At 45.2% G+C, this 16,316-nt stretch overlaps 1 protein-coding gene across 3 annotated transcripts in view; it reads right to left on the bottom strand.

Moving 5' to 3' along the window:
• MYO5B (myosin VB) overlaps positions 1–16,316 on the bottom strand; it is a 413,295-nt gene that overhangs the window by 131,971 nt on the left and 265,008 nt on the right. For all 3 annotated transcript variants that reach the window (XM_037805481.1, XM_037805482.1, XM_037805483.1), the window contains 2 exons: positions 14,237–14,346; positions 8,467–8,732 (listed from right to left, as the gene is read on the bottom strand). In XM_037805481.1, the coding sequence (XP_037661409.1) occupies positions 8,467–8,732; positions 14,237–14,346 (376 nt within the window). The remainder of the gene's footprint in view (positions 1–8,466; positions 8,733–14,236; positions 14,347–16,316) is intronic.

Here is a 16,316-nt window from a genome sequence, read left to right as displayed (position 1 = left end):
ATTTGTTAGAGGCTCTATGCACTTTGGCACATCAGCACTGTTACTCATTGTCAACTCAAATTTTTTTAATATGGTTAGATGACTGTAGGGGTGGGTAGGGGGAAGGTGGCACCAGCAGAGAGGCGGTGGTAGAGAGGCGAGAGAGCACAGCAGACGGAAGCAGGGGTCTTGCCCCATAGGTCTTTATGCTACACCAAGCAGTTTGGATTTTATCAGGGCTATGGGCCGCTTCAGAAGGATTTTAAATTAAGAAATGACATAATCAGATTTGCATCTTAGAAACTGGCAGAAGGGTGGAGAAAACCTGTGATTTGGAGGGAGGCATGCAAGACTGAAGGCAGGACGTCAAGTTAGGCAGTTATCATTGAAGGAACAATCCAGGCAAGATCCAAGCAGGGCCTGACATTAGCTGTCAGTGGCCAAGCAATGGGAAGGTTCTGAAGACTTTAAGGTAGTGGAAATAGGGCCCTTGACATGACCAACACGGTGTGCAGACAACATTCATTTGCACAGCTGGGTGGATGTGGTGTTTGCCACCAAGCCGGGAGCATTATAACAGCATCAGCAGCAGTGACTGCAAACGAGTGGGGACACCTTGTACCCCGAGCAATGGCATGAGGCTGAGAGGGTGAGAAGGGACAGAAATCTAGAAGAGGCACCTTTTCTCCTTCACTCATTCACACAAGCCAACTGAGCTGGCAGGAGCCCTGTGAGTGAGGCTCACAAATGTTCCATCCAAGTACTGTAGGCGCCTTCACTCAATGAACCCCCAAAGCAACCCCAAGAGTTAAGGTCTAATGTAAATCCCATTTAACAGTTGATGAAACTGAGGTATGTGGAGATTAAATAACCTGCCCAAGGTAGGAGAGTCAGTCAACAGAAGAGCCAGTATTTGAGCTCAGGGAGTCCAATTTCTGAGACCATACTCTTAACTCAGTGGGGAATAATCAGTTTCACAAAAAAAGAGGAAGAGATAACTCAGGAAAAGGCTGTGCACAAGAAGGGTAACTTCCTAGAAGAGGTATCTGAGCACATGGAAAGTGGGAAAGGGGCTGGGGGTACAGCTTCAGCTTTATAACCTCCATGTCTCTACCCTGTCCAGTCTTCGATACGGACAATAGAATTTTCTCACATAAGCCCTTCTGAATATACTGCACTCCCTAAATACCATCCCCAAACAGAAACACTGGAGCTGTCCCTGGTGGGATTAGGGATCGTGGCAGGGGGTTGGGGGAGAGAAAGTACCCTATGCAGAAGGACCGGTACAAATGGATGCATCAGACACCCAAGGAGCATGTCAGTGCCCCCAAACCATCAGGCTTCTTTTTCCTCCTCCCCTGTGTGCTCCCCCTACCCCTATCAAAGTGTAAAATACGGAAAAGTGGGGAATCATTTTGAGATCATTGGAGTTAACTGCCTCAAGACAACCAGATTAAAGTGCAGCTTTTGGTCATGCCCATGTGGGAGAAATAATTCTAGGTTATTAAAATAAGATCAAAGACCTGAAGTCCAGTCTGGGCAGAAGGGAGGCACAGTGTTGTCAGTCATTATCCTGGGGTGAGACCTTCCCAGTCCAGGTGAAGGCCCAAAGACTGAATCAACTCACCCAGACCTTCATTCTCTTCCCCCCACCAAGAGAGGTTGCTGACAACTGTCTAGCTCCAGAGGAATTTAATTAATAAAAGCTCAAAGGAAGATAAAAGAGCTACCCCTAGCATTTGGCCAGATAACAGCAATTGGGTGTGCTGGCAGAACTTGTACTGAGAGCTCAACAGATAAAGGATTTAAATATCTCCCACTTGCCATTTTTTCAAGGTTTGCATTGGTAGCACTCCACAAAGAACATTCTCATTAATTTGATATGGCCTGAAATTAGCTCATAATTTCCCTATTTCTAAGATATTATCTGGTAACAATTCCTCTGCCATCTAGTGTAATTACTGTAATGCTGGAGGGCCAGAGATGAATGAGGGGCTTGGGCAGCTTGGAAATGTCTGAGATGACTGACCTCAGAAAGCCACAGCCAGGGAGACAGGGCAACTTCTCCTTTACAGGGAAATTCTATTTGTAGCAATTCTTCTCTTCAATAGGGATGACTTTTAAAAATAAGCACAATGGATCAATTTATAGTTCACCACATTAAAATGTCACAAAGAAATTTATATACTAGAGGGAATTGGATTCCTCCTGTAAAATCAATGTGGAGAATATTTAGACCAGAATCCTCGGGTGGGAGGAAGGTCAAAGCATGGAAGGAGGAGACTTGCTGAAACTTAGGATGTGTCCTCTTTGCAATTTCCTATTTTCAAAACGTAGAAAAGCATATAATTTTCAGAGTGTAGTAAGGGCCACAAATGCTTCTAAAAATAACAATGTCTGTTGGAAAGTGAAACTGCAATAAAAAGTTAACCAACACCTTTCGGTTAATTATTAGCCTCCGTGCACCTCTCACTCCATGAGCTGGAGAGAGGGCAGGGAGGCAATGGCAGGCTTTGAAGTGGGGAAACAGTACTTCCCCCTAAGCACAGCTCAAAGAACTGGAATCTCTTAGCTCAGCCTCCCCTTTCTATGTTTCAGAAGATCACTATCGTTCTATTGTTGGTAGACCCAAAAGACGGGGGATTTAGGTGAGATATAGAGAAGGACCTCCAGGGAATGTTACACTCATTAAAAGTCATATATAGAAAATAACTTGGGCTCATTTTCTCTGGATAAACCTTTTAAAACAGGGCCATCAGGCTTTGGGATCAGAGAAATAAGCCAAACATCCCCTCAGTGCCCCTTACATCCTGAAGCCCGTGAAATCTCACCAGGGCACCTGGAGATCTGCTGGAGAGGCCAAGCCTTCTGATCTCCTTACTAAATTGTCTCTGGATGCTGGCCACACTTAGGACAACGGAGCTTTAATTCTGCTCACGTGCTTCCCTCTGTGCCTAGATGTCCCCACACAGGGCTTGTGCTTCAGGAAACGTACAGTCCTGCACACCCCAAGGCCAAGAACAGTGATTTTTCAGGGAGACCTAAGCCCTTTCAGTTTGCAGTGTGTTCCAATGCCCGGCCCCTCTTCATGCCTGGAACTCCACGTGGGACAGGAAAATGCTGCCATATGGGAACCTTCTCCCAGCCCATCAGTAGAACTGTCTCAAGAGCTGTGAAGGCTGCAAAGAAGGGTGAGCCAGGGTCCCTGCCCATAAGAGATACTGGAAAGATGATAGGAAATCAGTATATGAGAATCTCCCCCCAATGGAGTTATAGGCATTTAAAGGAAGGTGAAGTCTTGGGGGCTGCTGGTAAGGACAGGGAGAAAATGGGACTTCATCTGGGCCTTCAAAGCAGGCAAGGATGTCTGGCTACAAGCACACTTCAAAAGGCTGCTTTAGAGCCATTCTGGAAGATTGGGCTAGGCTTTAGCACTCGCTGAGTTATGAGTTCCCTGGAAACCCAGTGGCTTCAGGTCATCTGCTGGTTCTGATCCTTGAGGACTGCCATGCATGTACACCCTGAAGATGATGTTTTCAGGATCCTCTGGGCCTTCCAGGACCAGGCCACTGTCCACAGGCTGGTGGGCAGATGCAATGGCTGCCTTCTCTTCCTCCCTTCTCCATGAAGCCTTTCCATGCTGGTCAGACTCAAATTGGTCAAAGAGGAGCTGAATTGGGGCTGTAAAGTCATCTGTATGTCTAGTTCAGAGTGTGAAACCAAGAAAACAAGTAACACAAACCAAAGAAAAAGAATTTCCTTCAAAATTATAAAAGTGAACAATGAGTCTAAGCAGCTTACTTAGAATACATCATTAAAGAACACCAAATAGAGTCGGACACTAATTTAAACTTAGGAAGTACAATAAGAGACATAGACAGTAATTTGAGGGGTGACAGAATGATAAACCACAAGCAAATCTCATTTCCTGATTCACAGGGCCAACACTTTCCCACCTCCTCCCTCATCATCCTCCCCACTGCTCCTCTGCCTTACGAGTGAATATACTCTGCCGTGCTCCAGAAGTGTTCCAGGGCAGCTCTCTGCAGGAAGCATTGGTCGGCTATGGCCAACACACCCTGCTACTTCAGCATCCTGAAGGCTGAAATCAAAGTAAATGAGTATTTTTTTCCCAAATTGAAGTTATACATTTCTTGTTGCCTTGAGGAAGAGAGAGGAATAAGGGGTTGATATTGCAACTAATCGAGCCTTTAGAGACAAATGCTGGTGATGGCAACATGAAAAGGAAACCCTAGTCACAGCTGCCTGGCTCTCCCTGTTAATTCCCATCCCTGCCTGATGAGAAATACCTGCAGGCAGCTTCACAGGTGCCTAGCGAGGAAGAGTTTGGCTTGGGTTCGCTAACCGGCTCTGCTGTTGCCTGATTTGTACTTTTTTTTAACTGGGGCAGGGGAGCAAGATGTAAGGAATCAGTCCTCATACCAGGGAGCTGGGTGGTTGGAAAAGAGCAGGAAGGGGCAGCAGGAGAGCCTGAGGGCTGGGGCTCGGGGCAGGGGCTCTCCGTGGCTGTGTGGAGGCAGCCGTGGCCCAGGCTAATTCACTCCGGATTGCACAGCCTTTCCTCACTACAAGCTGCCTGCCAGTTAGAACATCACAACAAAAGGAGATGTGTATATATGATGCTCCCTTGTGCTTGCTTACATATAAGTGAGTTTTTATTCGCTCTGGGTGCCAATTCTCTAGTAAGATTTTAAACATCTATTTTAAAAAAGTTGGCGTGGCTCATCTACAGTAGAGAACGCTTGTCAGTTCTGTCTCTAGATGAGCCTGACTGGTCGGCCTGCAATGTGCTAGACGGGCTGCAGTTCATCTGGGGACAGTTATCCAGGTTGAAAAAATTTGGGCCTCCTTTGGGGTGTGAGGGGAGGAAGAGTAATTCCACTCTTATTTCCCAGCTCTGCATATTTCTAACCTAACTCAGGGGGAGTCAGCTCCTTAGTCCTTCCCTCTCTAATGAGTGTTCAGAACACACCCCACCCATCCTTCCTATTCTCTCCAGCTTCCACATGCCACTCTGATGACAAGAGAGAGGAGGAATAAGAAAATGAAAGACATAAGGTCACTCCAAGGATATTCTCCATGTGGACAAATGCATCACCACACTCTGGCTGAGAACAAGACAACAGACACAGGGTCTTCTGTCTCTTCAATGTTTGGTGGCCAGGAATATGGGGAGAAAACTCAAAAAATAAAAGAATTGAAATGTTTGAGTTTTGTGACACCATGGAGGATGAAATGCTCTTTGTGGAGAATTGTTTCTTATTATTTTGAATAAAACCTAAAGTTCATTTGAAATAGGAAGGAAGTGGTTAAAGAGAGCTAGAGAGGAAGCCAACCAGGGCGGAATGTCCAGGTAACTGAGGGATAGCCACATTCGAGCAAGGAAGACAGATTCAGTCTGTTTCTGGAAGGATCTAAAATCCAAAGGAGACCAAGGCAGATAAAATGCAATAAGTGGAGAAAAGAGATGACAATAAACAGGTCACATAAATTATCTCAACTTCCATCAAACGTTTGTCATTTTCTCCCAGATTAAGAAAAGATGTCACTGACCTGATAGGTCATAAATAGCAACTGCAGATTCAGGCCACCTGTCTCATGTGGTTAAATTTCTGGTTTTAATATCCTAAGACTTCATTATACATCCCTGACCAGAAAAGAAGGCCTGGGCCAGTGCAAGCTTATACATTAAATTCTTGGCAGACCAGAACTGTTGAGGAGCATGCATACATCCACTCAGGGAATGTTTGTAAGTGCTTTCTTGTTTCCAGAGTGACTTGCCACAGTTCTTCCCCAGGTAGACTGTAACTTGGTAACTCCAAACCTACCTTGCATCTAACTTGCTATTTTTAACTCTGCCTACAGAGTGTGAACTTGGTGTTGCATCAGGAAGAGAGGAGTAACGGTGCATGGGCATTTATTTCTTTCCAGGTTAGTGAATCATTTTAAAATCTGACCACTTTATGACAGGGTTTGAAAAAGTAAACTAACTTCTGAGAAAGAACATGGGATTAAAACAGGAGAAGAGAAAACAGCATTCCAGTAGCGAACCTGGAAGAAAGAACAGAGGGTAAGAAAATCCCCAAGTGTGCCCACAGGCGGCCCATGAGGCTTGGACCTGTGACAGGGCCTCGCAGGGAGGAGTCTTGAGTGCATTTTATCCCACGGAGTCCTGCTCTCACTGAAAAGCTGTCAGATGTTCTCAAAGGAACCCGGGGCTACTCCAAAATGAGGGACAGACACAGGTCAGGAGTAGGCACTACAAACAGGAGACGAGATCCTCTGAATACATACCCTATCCTCCGGCAACCGTACCTTTCAAACAACACATAAACCTTTCGTGCAATGTATTTCTCCCTTTCAAACAGTCACACATGGCATTAGAAAAAAACGAACTCAATTATAAAAATTCAATGGCATATATGAGCACAAAGTCCCAGCTGGTATCTGCAGATACAGCAGCACCAGGAGCCCAATGCACAGAGGCCTCTCTTCAACGAGCAAAGACTTTCACTAGGGATCCCTGGGAAGGAAGGAACTAGTCGATTTAAATCCAAGGCACTGCTAAGGAAAGATACAAATATAATACAACGGAGGCATGACTTTTACATATCAGTAATACTGAAGTCATAATATTTTTATATGTCATTAACAATAAGAGTTCACATGTTAATCTTCCCAAATCAAAACCTCAGTAAAAATAGATTCTTCCACAGGTAGATTCAGGGAATCAGGTCAGATTCTGTAGCCTGGGTTTCTCCGAGTACCTTGGGAAACCCAATTACCTGAAAAGACTCATAGTAGGCAGAACCACACTGCAGAATGAATTACTGACAACTAGACAGTAAGTTCCCAGAGAGCACAGACTGTTCTATGTGCTTCCAAAAGCAGCTAGAATGAGCCGAGCACAAAGTAGGCCCTCAATAGACCAAAAGGAGAAGTGTCCAGCTGGTCACTCAGCTCAAATGGAAGCACCCTGGGGCAGTGCAATCTCCAACTTTCTAGGGTGAATCTCTACCACTCTTTGCTCCTCTTCAGCCATGAGTCTTCCTCTCCACATTTGGCTTTTTCCATATTTTACTCCCTCTTTAAAAGATCTAGTTCAAACCTCACCACCTGCATAAAGCTTTCACCTGACTATGCAAACATGTATGCTCTCTTCTTCCTTGCAACTTTACAGAACTAAGTATCTGGACTGTCAAATTGACCCTTCTACAATTTCTTCAGTTGTCTCTTCTGTTACTTATGATTGAACTTCTCAGAATGTTTCTGAGACCTTTTTGATGCCAGAAATCAAGTTTTATTCTTCATTCTTTCCCTCCATGGCATGTGATATGATTTGATTTGAAACCCAAAGATCAGCAAGAGCACCAGAGTTGAAATTAGCACAGTATCTTTGTGCACGGGCAAGCGTCTGCTTCTAGAGGGGATTTTCTTTCACTCTAGCCTCAATGTAAAGTCAGTCTCAGCTGAGCTCCAGCCCACTAAGCAGTTGTTTTCTCTATAGCATCACTGTTCTTACTACTTTGCACTTCTATCAGTCCACATTTCTATTTTAAGACAGAAGCCATAGCTTTTATACTTCAAAAATCCAGGAGGATTTCACCTATTATTAGCTTAGAGACAGCAGGACATTGGTAAAGAAAAAAAAAATGTGCGAGGGAGGTTGCAACCCAGTTCAAATAATTCCAAGTGATTTTAGAATGATCTGAAAAGAATCTCAGACTCTGGCTCCAAACTTCATGTTGAGCTATGAAATCTAAGGACAGGGAGGGGCTAGTTCACGACAGCACTGAGAAGAAAATCCAGACTCCCAACTCCTACTTAAGTGCACTTCCCACCATGCCACGCTTCCTCTCCCTGCAAAAAATGTGTTTTATAAACACTAGTTCTTTCAATTAGGCTAGAATTCTGGAAGGAAAAGAAGCATCAAGAATGACCACATACCGCATAGACATACGAAGCACTGGGCAAAATTACAGTATTAAAATAATCAACTTGACTGACAAGAAAGTTAAAGAGTCTCAGGGTAAACCAAAATAAAACAAGACGGAGAGATAAAAAGCCCGAATTTAAGTTCTATTTTTCACATACTTCCTGAATGATGTTGGGTAAGTAAGTCATTTCTCTCTCTGGGTCTCAGTTTCCTAGTTGTAAAAACGAATGCCCACTGGGTTTCTCAAAGCCTACATGTGTTTTGATAGGGTCCATTCTTCCTTGGGACTGTCCTCCATCTTCCAGGACATTTAAAATCCTTAGCCTCTGGCCCCAAGATGCCAGCAGTGATCCCAGTCACTGTGTTGAATGCCACCATGCATTTCAAACCCCCTTACAGGGGTGGTTCTATCCTGGTTGAGAACCACTGGGAAGACAGCCAAGGCCTTTGCTGGCTCTAAAAGACTACTGACAAGATACTAATGACCCACAGGGGGAGTGAAAGGCTGGAGGGTGGGGTGGCAGGCCTACCCGTAGATGTCCAAGACCCCGATGAAGGAATGCTGCTTGAGGGAGGTGTGCAGGGCCTTGTTGATGTGCTCCACAATCCAGCCAAACAACTGGGCATAGATGTGCTTGGCCAAGGCGTTACGCGCGTTGATCACCTGCTGCAAGGACATGGTCTTGACATAGGTCTCCGAGGTGGTGACCAGCTTGCGGTGGCACAGCCAGTGCTCCATCTGACTGTGCTCCACCCCCAGGAGTCGGCAGAAGTTGTTGAGGTGCTCATCCTGAGGCTGGGAAGACATGGGGAGGAGATGGGTTCAGGATGGGGGTCGGAAGGCAAGCCCACCACCATGTCCTTACGCCATCCTGCCTCAGAAAACAAGCTCAAGGCATACCCAGCACTCCAGAACCCCATTTCATTCCTAGACACTTCTCCAGCTTCTCACCCACATTCTTGCACCTGCTAAGTAGAGATGACAGTTACAGCCCAAACAGTGTTGCTCAAACTGATCATTATACTTGCTAATGACCAAATTATCAGGGCTTTAAAAAAAAAAAAACCCTCTACTTTTCCTGGTTCCTGTCACCCCTTCCATTGCCAAGCAGCTGCTGTATCATTGGTAGGAGAGGATTCCCCAAATGAAGGGAAGAGAATGAGAATTAATAGCTCAGGAAAGGATAATCCATTAAGAGTAAGGAGCCAGAAGGCAGCAGGTTCACACCAGAATGTAAACAGTTTCCATCTGCAGAGTACCATGTGCAATGTTCAACCACAGTCCAGAAAGAAGTTCTGTTCTCTGTCTTAGAATTTTTCACTTATACGTGTCACCTTTGGCTAGAACCTAGGCTAACCAGCTTCATGCTCAGAAACGAGGCACAGGCTCCTAAGGTTGAAAAGGACCTTCAAAGGCATTGTCACTTCCCTCCCTTTGGCTTCAGTTTCCCCTTCTGTAAAGCAATAGGGATGGACTAGATCAATTAGTCTCCTCTGTGTGGGTGGGACACATGGGAATCACTTTGGAGAAGAGGGTTTTTCTACGGCTCTGGTCCAATGCACCCAGCTGCCTCCTGGAGCTACATTCGAGTCTTGCCTCTCAATTATCCAAAGTCCCGATTACAACCTGTGGCCCTTTTGTCACTGGATAATCAAATTATTGTCTTATTCCCCCAACCAGAATGTGTCAGTCTCTTGGATGATCCGTGCTGCCCACTCAAGGCACCCCACAGAAAATCTGCTCAGCCTCAGAGGTGCCTCTTGCCCGTTACTCATTCCCTTGTCTAAATCCACCTGGGAAGGCTGATGACACAGCCGAGAGCCTGCTGGAGAGCTTATTCGCCCTTAGGTGGAAAGGGAACCCTTTAGAACAATGACGAACCTCCTGCTAACGGCCCTAAATTGCTCGTGGGGCAGCTCATTTTCTGATGAGGCTGCCTTGTAAGACTTAAATGAGGGCTTGTTCAATGAAAATTAACTCAGATAACTATACCTTCCCTTCCTTAACACCATATCCCCAGGACTTTTTTTTTCCTACACATATTTAAAATTCATCTACTCAAAACAAACACAATTATAAAATAACAGTGTCTGTAGGAAAGACCCTCCAAAATCATTAAGGCCAGTGTTTCTCCAGAGCATGGTATATGGAACAGCAGTTAGAAAGAACATTAATTCTTCAATACAGGGAATTCACCAGGGATGACACCAGGTTAAACAAAGCTGAGCTGGTTTTTTAATTTTCCTTGTCAGCACCAAGAGACAAATATCTTTTGCAGCATTTCCTGAACTTATTTGACCAAAAGAACCCTTATTTTCCTAAGAAACTGTCAAGTTTAAGGTTCCCAGGAAAACACTTTGGAAACCATCATTCTAATCCAACCTCCCTTAATTTTCAGATGAGGAAAATGAAGCTAAGTGAAGCACTCTGCCTTCTGGCCCAGAGCTCCCGACTCCAGCCCTGGAGAGAATCAGCTTGGTTTGGACGGGCGGGTATGGAAGAGGCCACTGTCTTTGCACACTCACTGGGCAGGGAGGGTTTCCATGCCACCTCCCCTGGCCAGCAGCCTTTTACTTTGCACCCATTCCCAGGAAGCCTCCCCCTCCCCAAATGTAAAGCCATATGTGATCAAGTTAAATGCCTGGATACTGCTTGGCAGGCAACAGGTTCAGAGGTGGCAACTGTCCAACTTATTAATCTGACCCATTTCTAAGAAATTCTTAATTACTAGGCACAGGACTGCAGCTAGATCCCCTGACATTTAAATGGCCTGCTAGCAGCAAACACGGCCATCAGAGGCCTGCCCACATGTTCTCTTGCTGCCCAGGAGCTGCACACAGTGAGGGCAGTGGAGAAAGGATCTCAAGGCTAGGAAGCTTGGGAGAAGAGTTAGGGGATTGTTTGATAATCATCCCAGGGACAGGTTCCCATCCACTGTGGCGGGGTGGGGCTCGCTCCTCTGTTACCCAATTCTGAGTGTTGATTAAATGTGTTAACTGAAACTGATTTAACATCACACAATTACATTTAAGCTTAATTAAATGATGCCAAATCCATGAAAAATAGCCAGCATCATAGGGAGCAGATTAGTTTTATGGAAACATACTGCCAACTTCAAGAAACAAATTGCCCCTGGTGTCCAAGTAATTGCATGGTGTTGCATCACCAAGGTAACACTGGCAATCATGGAACACATTTTCATGCTTTAATTAAAAATAAAAACTATCAAGCAGAATGCACACTGCTTATGGACAGCAAGCCTTTCCAGTAGGAGGCCCGCACTATGTGCCTGAGAAGTAAACCAAAATTCATTTGAGAGAGGGATTTTCAGAGCCAGCCGTTCAATGAAGCATTTCTCAAGTGTACACTGTGTGCCCAGCACTGTGCTAGGCACCAATGGTGGGGAGCAGTGAGGGGGGGGACATCAGGGTGAGTGGAGGAAATCCTCAGCTCAAGGCAGAAGTTGAAGTCCAGTTGAAGAAGCAAGGCTGGCAGTGGTGTGGGGGAAGGACGCTGGATGGATCCTATCTTGGCTTTGCCATTAACTTTCATTATGACTTAGAGAAAGAGTTTCCCCTCTTCTCTGGGTCATAGTCTGTCCTCCTCTGTAAGTCAGAGAGAGGGTTGGAAGAGATGATCTTAAGGTCCTTTTAGCTCTAATGACAGCAACAATGATAAGAGTCAAGGACTCAATCAGTAGGGGCTCTATGCTAAGATCTTTCATTGCAGTTTTTATTGAATTCTCACACTACCACTTTGAGGTAGTAAGATAATCCATACTCTGCAGACGAGGAAACAGACCTAGAAAGGTTAAGAAACTTGCTGAAAGGCATATCCAACAGGTAGCAGAACCAGGATTTGAAACCGGGCAGTCCTGACTCGAGAGTTCTCACTCACAATTAGTTCCCTATGCAGCCACTAACTGGAGAACAAAATAAGGGTAGCCTAGATCCTACACCTGTGTTCAAAAACAGTCTGGGACTTCCTGCTATTAAGAGGCCTCTATCTGTCAGGCATCCTCCCTCCTCCCTTTCTACACAACCACTTGTGGCTTCTGTCCATTCTTCCTGCCATTCCCGTCTCATTCAGTCTCTACACAAATACTAAGTGGGCAGGTGCCCCATGAGAGGTGGGGTGGAAAAGCATAACAGTCATGGTCTTCGAGTTTGGGGAGAGATGGAGGGAAACAGGGATTAATCATTCACTTGCCTTCCCACCGGAGCATCCCCTCAGAGGCTGGGTTTGGAAATCAGCTATAAGATCAGACAGACCCTATCCTTACAGACACACGCCCCTGGCTTTCCACAGAGGCACTGACCCCCGTCCTACCCCCAGCTTACTGGCCCTAGTTCTGTGCCTCACCATCAACCTCCTCCAAGTTCTCAGATTTCTGGACCCTTCTCATTACCTGTGCATCACCCCTGTGGCCCACAGAGCCTCCAGCATCCGTCCTTCTCTTTACTGAGGGCCCACCAGGGGCTGCACACTGTGCAAGGTGCTGGTGATACAATAATAAGTAAAAAACATTTCGCCCTCAAAGAGCTCAGAGTTTCACGAGGACAAAAGAACTGCAGCAAATAATCACACAATAAATGTAACATGACAGCTATGCTAAACACCATGGAGGACAGGTGCATAGTGCCTTAAGTGTTTGTGATGGGGGGGATGTGACCAGGATGTGACAGTGAGAAGAAGCGGGGCCAAGAAAGGGGGTGGGGTCATGGGCAAAATGGAGGCTGAGGGAACGTTTCTCATCCTCCCTGCATCTCACCAGTCTGAACCAGGAGTTGTCAATGCAAGTATTCCTAATCACACCTGCCCTGAATACCAGGCAAAACATGGTGGCAGTAAGGAACCACGGGACACTTACTGAGGTGTGGGAAGGGTGGGGAGACACTCGCCTTCTAACACCCTTCTCATTAGGGGAAAGATGTCAGGGGTAAAACTTCATTGGGCTTAAAGAACCAAATTAGGGGATTATGTTGGGTCTGTGCTAGAGGCTCATCTGCCATTCCTGGCCAAGCCACAGATCCTCTCCCGCATGCCTGATCTCTCCCATGGCTCTGCAGTTACCAGCCCCTTTGCCCAACCCCCCACCCCGCCCCAACATATAAATAGGAACACACATGTCAGATGTCAGAAAATACCCCAGAGGCACCTAGCACTGCCCAGATCCAACATTCCTCTCCTTTCACACTGGGACCAGGCTTCCCAATCCTCATAAGGCTACAGGTCCAAGCAGAGGAGAGTGGCAGGCCTGATGGGTCTGGGGGACCTTTCAAACCCAAACCCATTTCTCTTTTAGGGAAAATATATGGGGTAAGGGTAAGGGAGTGGGGTAGGAAGGAGAGGTGATGAGCTTTGCTGGATGTCAGCTCCAGTTCAGTTCTTCCTCTAATTTCCTATGAACTTCTGATAATCCCTAATTCTAGGGATCAAATGACTGCTCAATTGAAAACACATCAGCTTGAGAGTGGCATGTTTTATATTCTCTAGTATTACCTTCTGTCTTTTCCCAGCATCTGGTTATTTAAATACTAAGGTCCTTGGCAAGAAGAATCATACTTTACACTTCTCCAGGGCCCAGCCATAAAAGGCACAAAAGATGTAAATAATAAGCACCAGTGGATTCATTTATTCAAGGTTAGAATATCAGTTTTAGCCTCACCTGACACCATTAAATACCAGACAGGACGGAACAACGGCTGTCTACAGTACTTACCCAACTGTCCAACCATCCACTTGGACGTTTTTATCTACCACGTATCAGGCACAAGGAAAATAATGTCATGAGCATTTATGTACCACTTTACAGTCTGCAGTACTTTCACAAAGATATCTCATTTATTATTCTGCCTTGTACTGTCAAAATCTTGGCAAGTGTAGATCTTCTCTACCTAATCAGACTGTAAGGTTCTTTGAGAACCACCAAGGAGGATGTCCCACACTCCTTCAAACCCTGCAGGGCAGACCTCAGTTCAGCGCCCAGAAGTACCCAAAGGATTGACATTTTGTAGAATTCCATGTACCTCAGGGTACTTGGAAAATCAACCCATCAGAAAGAATTTATTGAATAGCTACCAAATTCCCTGCCCTCAGTGACAAAAATCTGATGGCAGCTGATTTGAAAAGGATTCATTGTTTCAAAAAATTATCAGCAAATGAACAGAAACCATTACTGGTAAGAATAAATAACCTATGGGTGTCCTCTAAGTGTAAAGACACATTTAAGTTGTATAAAACTGTAAGAACACAGTAAATTGTATACATTTTACCTCTGGGGCTGGTGTGCAACTTACTGATATACTACAGGAATCACCATCGCGTTCAGCCTGAATCTCCACATTTCCAAGGTGCAAGATAGAAGCAATTATCTTAAAAATGCTTATCTGATGGGATTCTCTCACTCCTAAAAAAAAAATAATAGAAGGTATGACACTCAATAATCATGGTAGGATTGAAAGGACATTTTACCTTTTTTAAGGACTTAAAAAAAATGAGGTTTCATTTTTTCCTTTCTGGGCCAATGATTCCTAAAATGATCCAGGCTCTTCCCCAAGTAATAACACTCACAGTAACAGCTCAGAGGGCAAAGGGGCTCCCAGGACCAAAAGGGAAATATCCTCACTCTGATTGCCCTGATCAAACCAGATGGGTCACACCACTATTTTAATTTCTCAAAGAGCAAAGGAAAGGCAGCAATCAGGCAGACTCATTTCGAACTTCATTTCAACCAAATACTTCACGGATGCTGTTATGGGTTTAGTAAGAACAGTCATTTATCTGCAGTTGTTTTTCTCCCAACAAAATATCCAGCAAACATCTGTGACACAAACCCCAAGTGTCAACAGGGGAGGAAGAAGAGAATTTTTTCCTGGGAGAGCTATTACAGGGGCTGTGGCCAGTTGGTTCTTGGACATTCCCAGATGGGGAGATGTTGCTCGCTATGCACATCAATCCCAGGACAACTGTATACTTCCTGTTAAATTTATTGGCCCTCATCAATCAAAGGCATGGATAATCCCTATAGCAAGCTCTAAGGCATCATTTCTGTTTAAATTACAAAATATCTCAGACTTATTTAAAAGGCAACAATATATAATGAACACCAGTCAACCAACCAACTCAGTTTAAGAAATACAATTATTCCCCCAAATTCCTGCCCAGCTGCAGTTACCATTTTTTATGGCAATACTTTACTCAGGCAAAAAAAAAAAGTCAACGATGTGTATAAATGGGAGGTGCAAAGATGTATCACTCTAGGATCAAAAATTTCCCCAGATAATCCACAAAGTGGACAACCCAAGCATGAACCACACAAGATTAACTCTAGACTTTAATAATGTTAAAGAACTACTGCCATGTAAGCTCCATGAGGGCATGGATTTATTTTTTGTTACATAAAGTTTTCAAAAAAAAAAATAATAATAACATGACGACTCCCCACCAAGCAGGGATTTCTGCTTCCTCATTATAGCCCCGTACTTGAAACAGTGCCTGGCACTTAGCAGGTGCTCAAAACACGAGTGATGGAATGACTGAATCAGTGACTGTTACACAATTGCAAGTATTTGCAAATGTCTACAAAACTACATGCATCATTCAAATACCTGACAAACTAGGCAGAATGTTATCCTGCTCAACATCAAGTCTCCTCCAATCTTGTTCCCCAACTCTGGAGAGCAAGACCGGCATGTGATGCTGGGTAAATCAGGGGTGCCAGTTATCAACTTACTGAGCTTCAAGAGCTTCAAATCCCTTCTCCCCGCTTTATGACACTGGAGCTGGACCCTGTAACCCTTCCTCCTTTGCCAACTGGTGCAATGTCAAACTTCATCAACAGAGGGCGCTGGAGTGGCCTTGCAAGATGCCAAGAGCAGGAAGATACTCCCCTTCCTTGTTCTGGTCCTTAATTACCTTTATTCACAGAGGGAGCCCAGCAACCTGGCTGATGAGCTCCAGCCACCCCCCACCCCCACTCTCCCAGGCCATGCTGAATCCACCAGCAGCTGCTTCTGAGCAGCTCTGCCCTGTCTGCAGCCAGGGGCAACTGCAGGCTACTTAGATCAGCACTGGCCCACACCCTCTGGCACATTTCCTCACCTCCAGCAGGCTTCCTGCTTGTGGTGGCCAGATCTTCTGAGAAGTGGCGGAAATCTAAGTCCTAGGGTTAATACAGGAGGGCTCCCCCTTAACAGTTCATTTATTGTCTGCTCTTCATCACACTGGAAACACCACCTGTTCCTTTGCACCTGAGACTTCTTGATCCGTTACAGTCCTCTTTTTCCCCTTTAACAGCCCCTGCTGCTCTGGTTAACAACTGCTAATTTTTCTCTGTTGGAATAGCCTTTGTGATTTCTGGCTCCTCACTATATTTCA

The sequence above is a fragment of the Choloepus didactylus genome, chromosome 16 (assembly GCF_015220235.1).
Source record: "Choloepus didactylus isolate mChoDid1 chromosome 16, mChoDid1.pri, whole genome shotgun sequence".
Lineage (NCBI taxonomy): Eukaryota > Metazoa > Chordata > Mammalia > Pilosa > Megalonychidae > Choloepus > Choloepus didactylus.
This window is presented reverse-complemented; position numbering and strand designations above follow the sequence as displayed.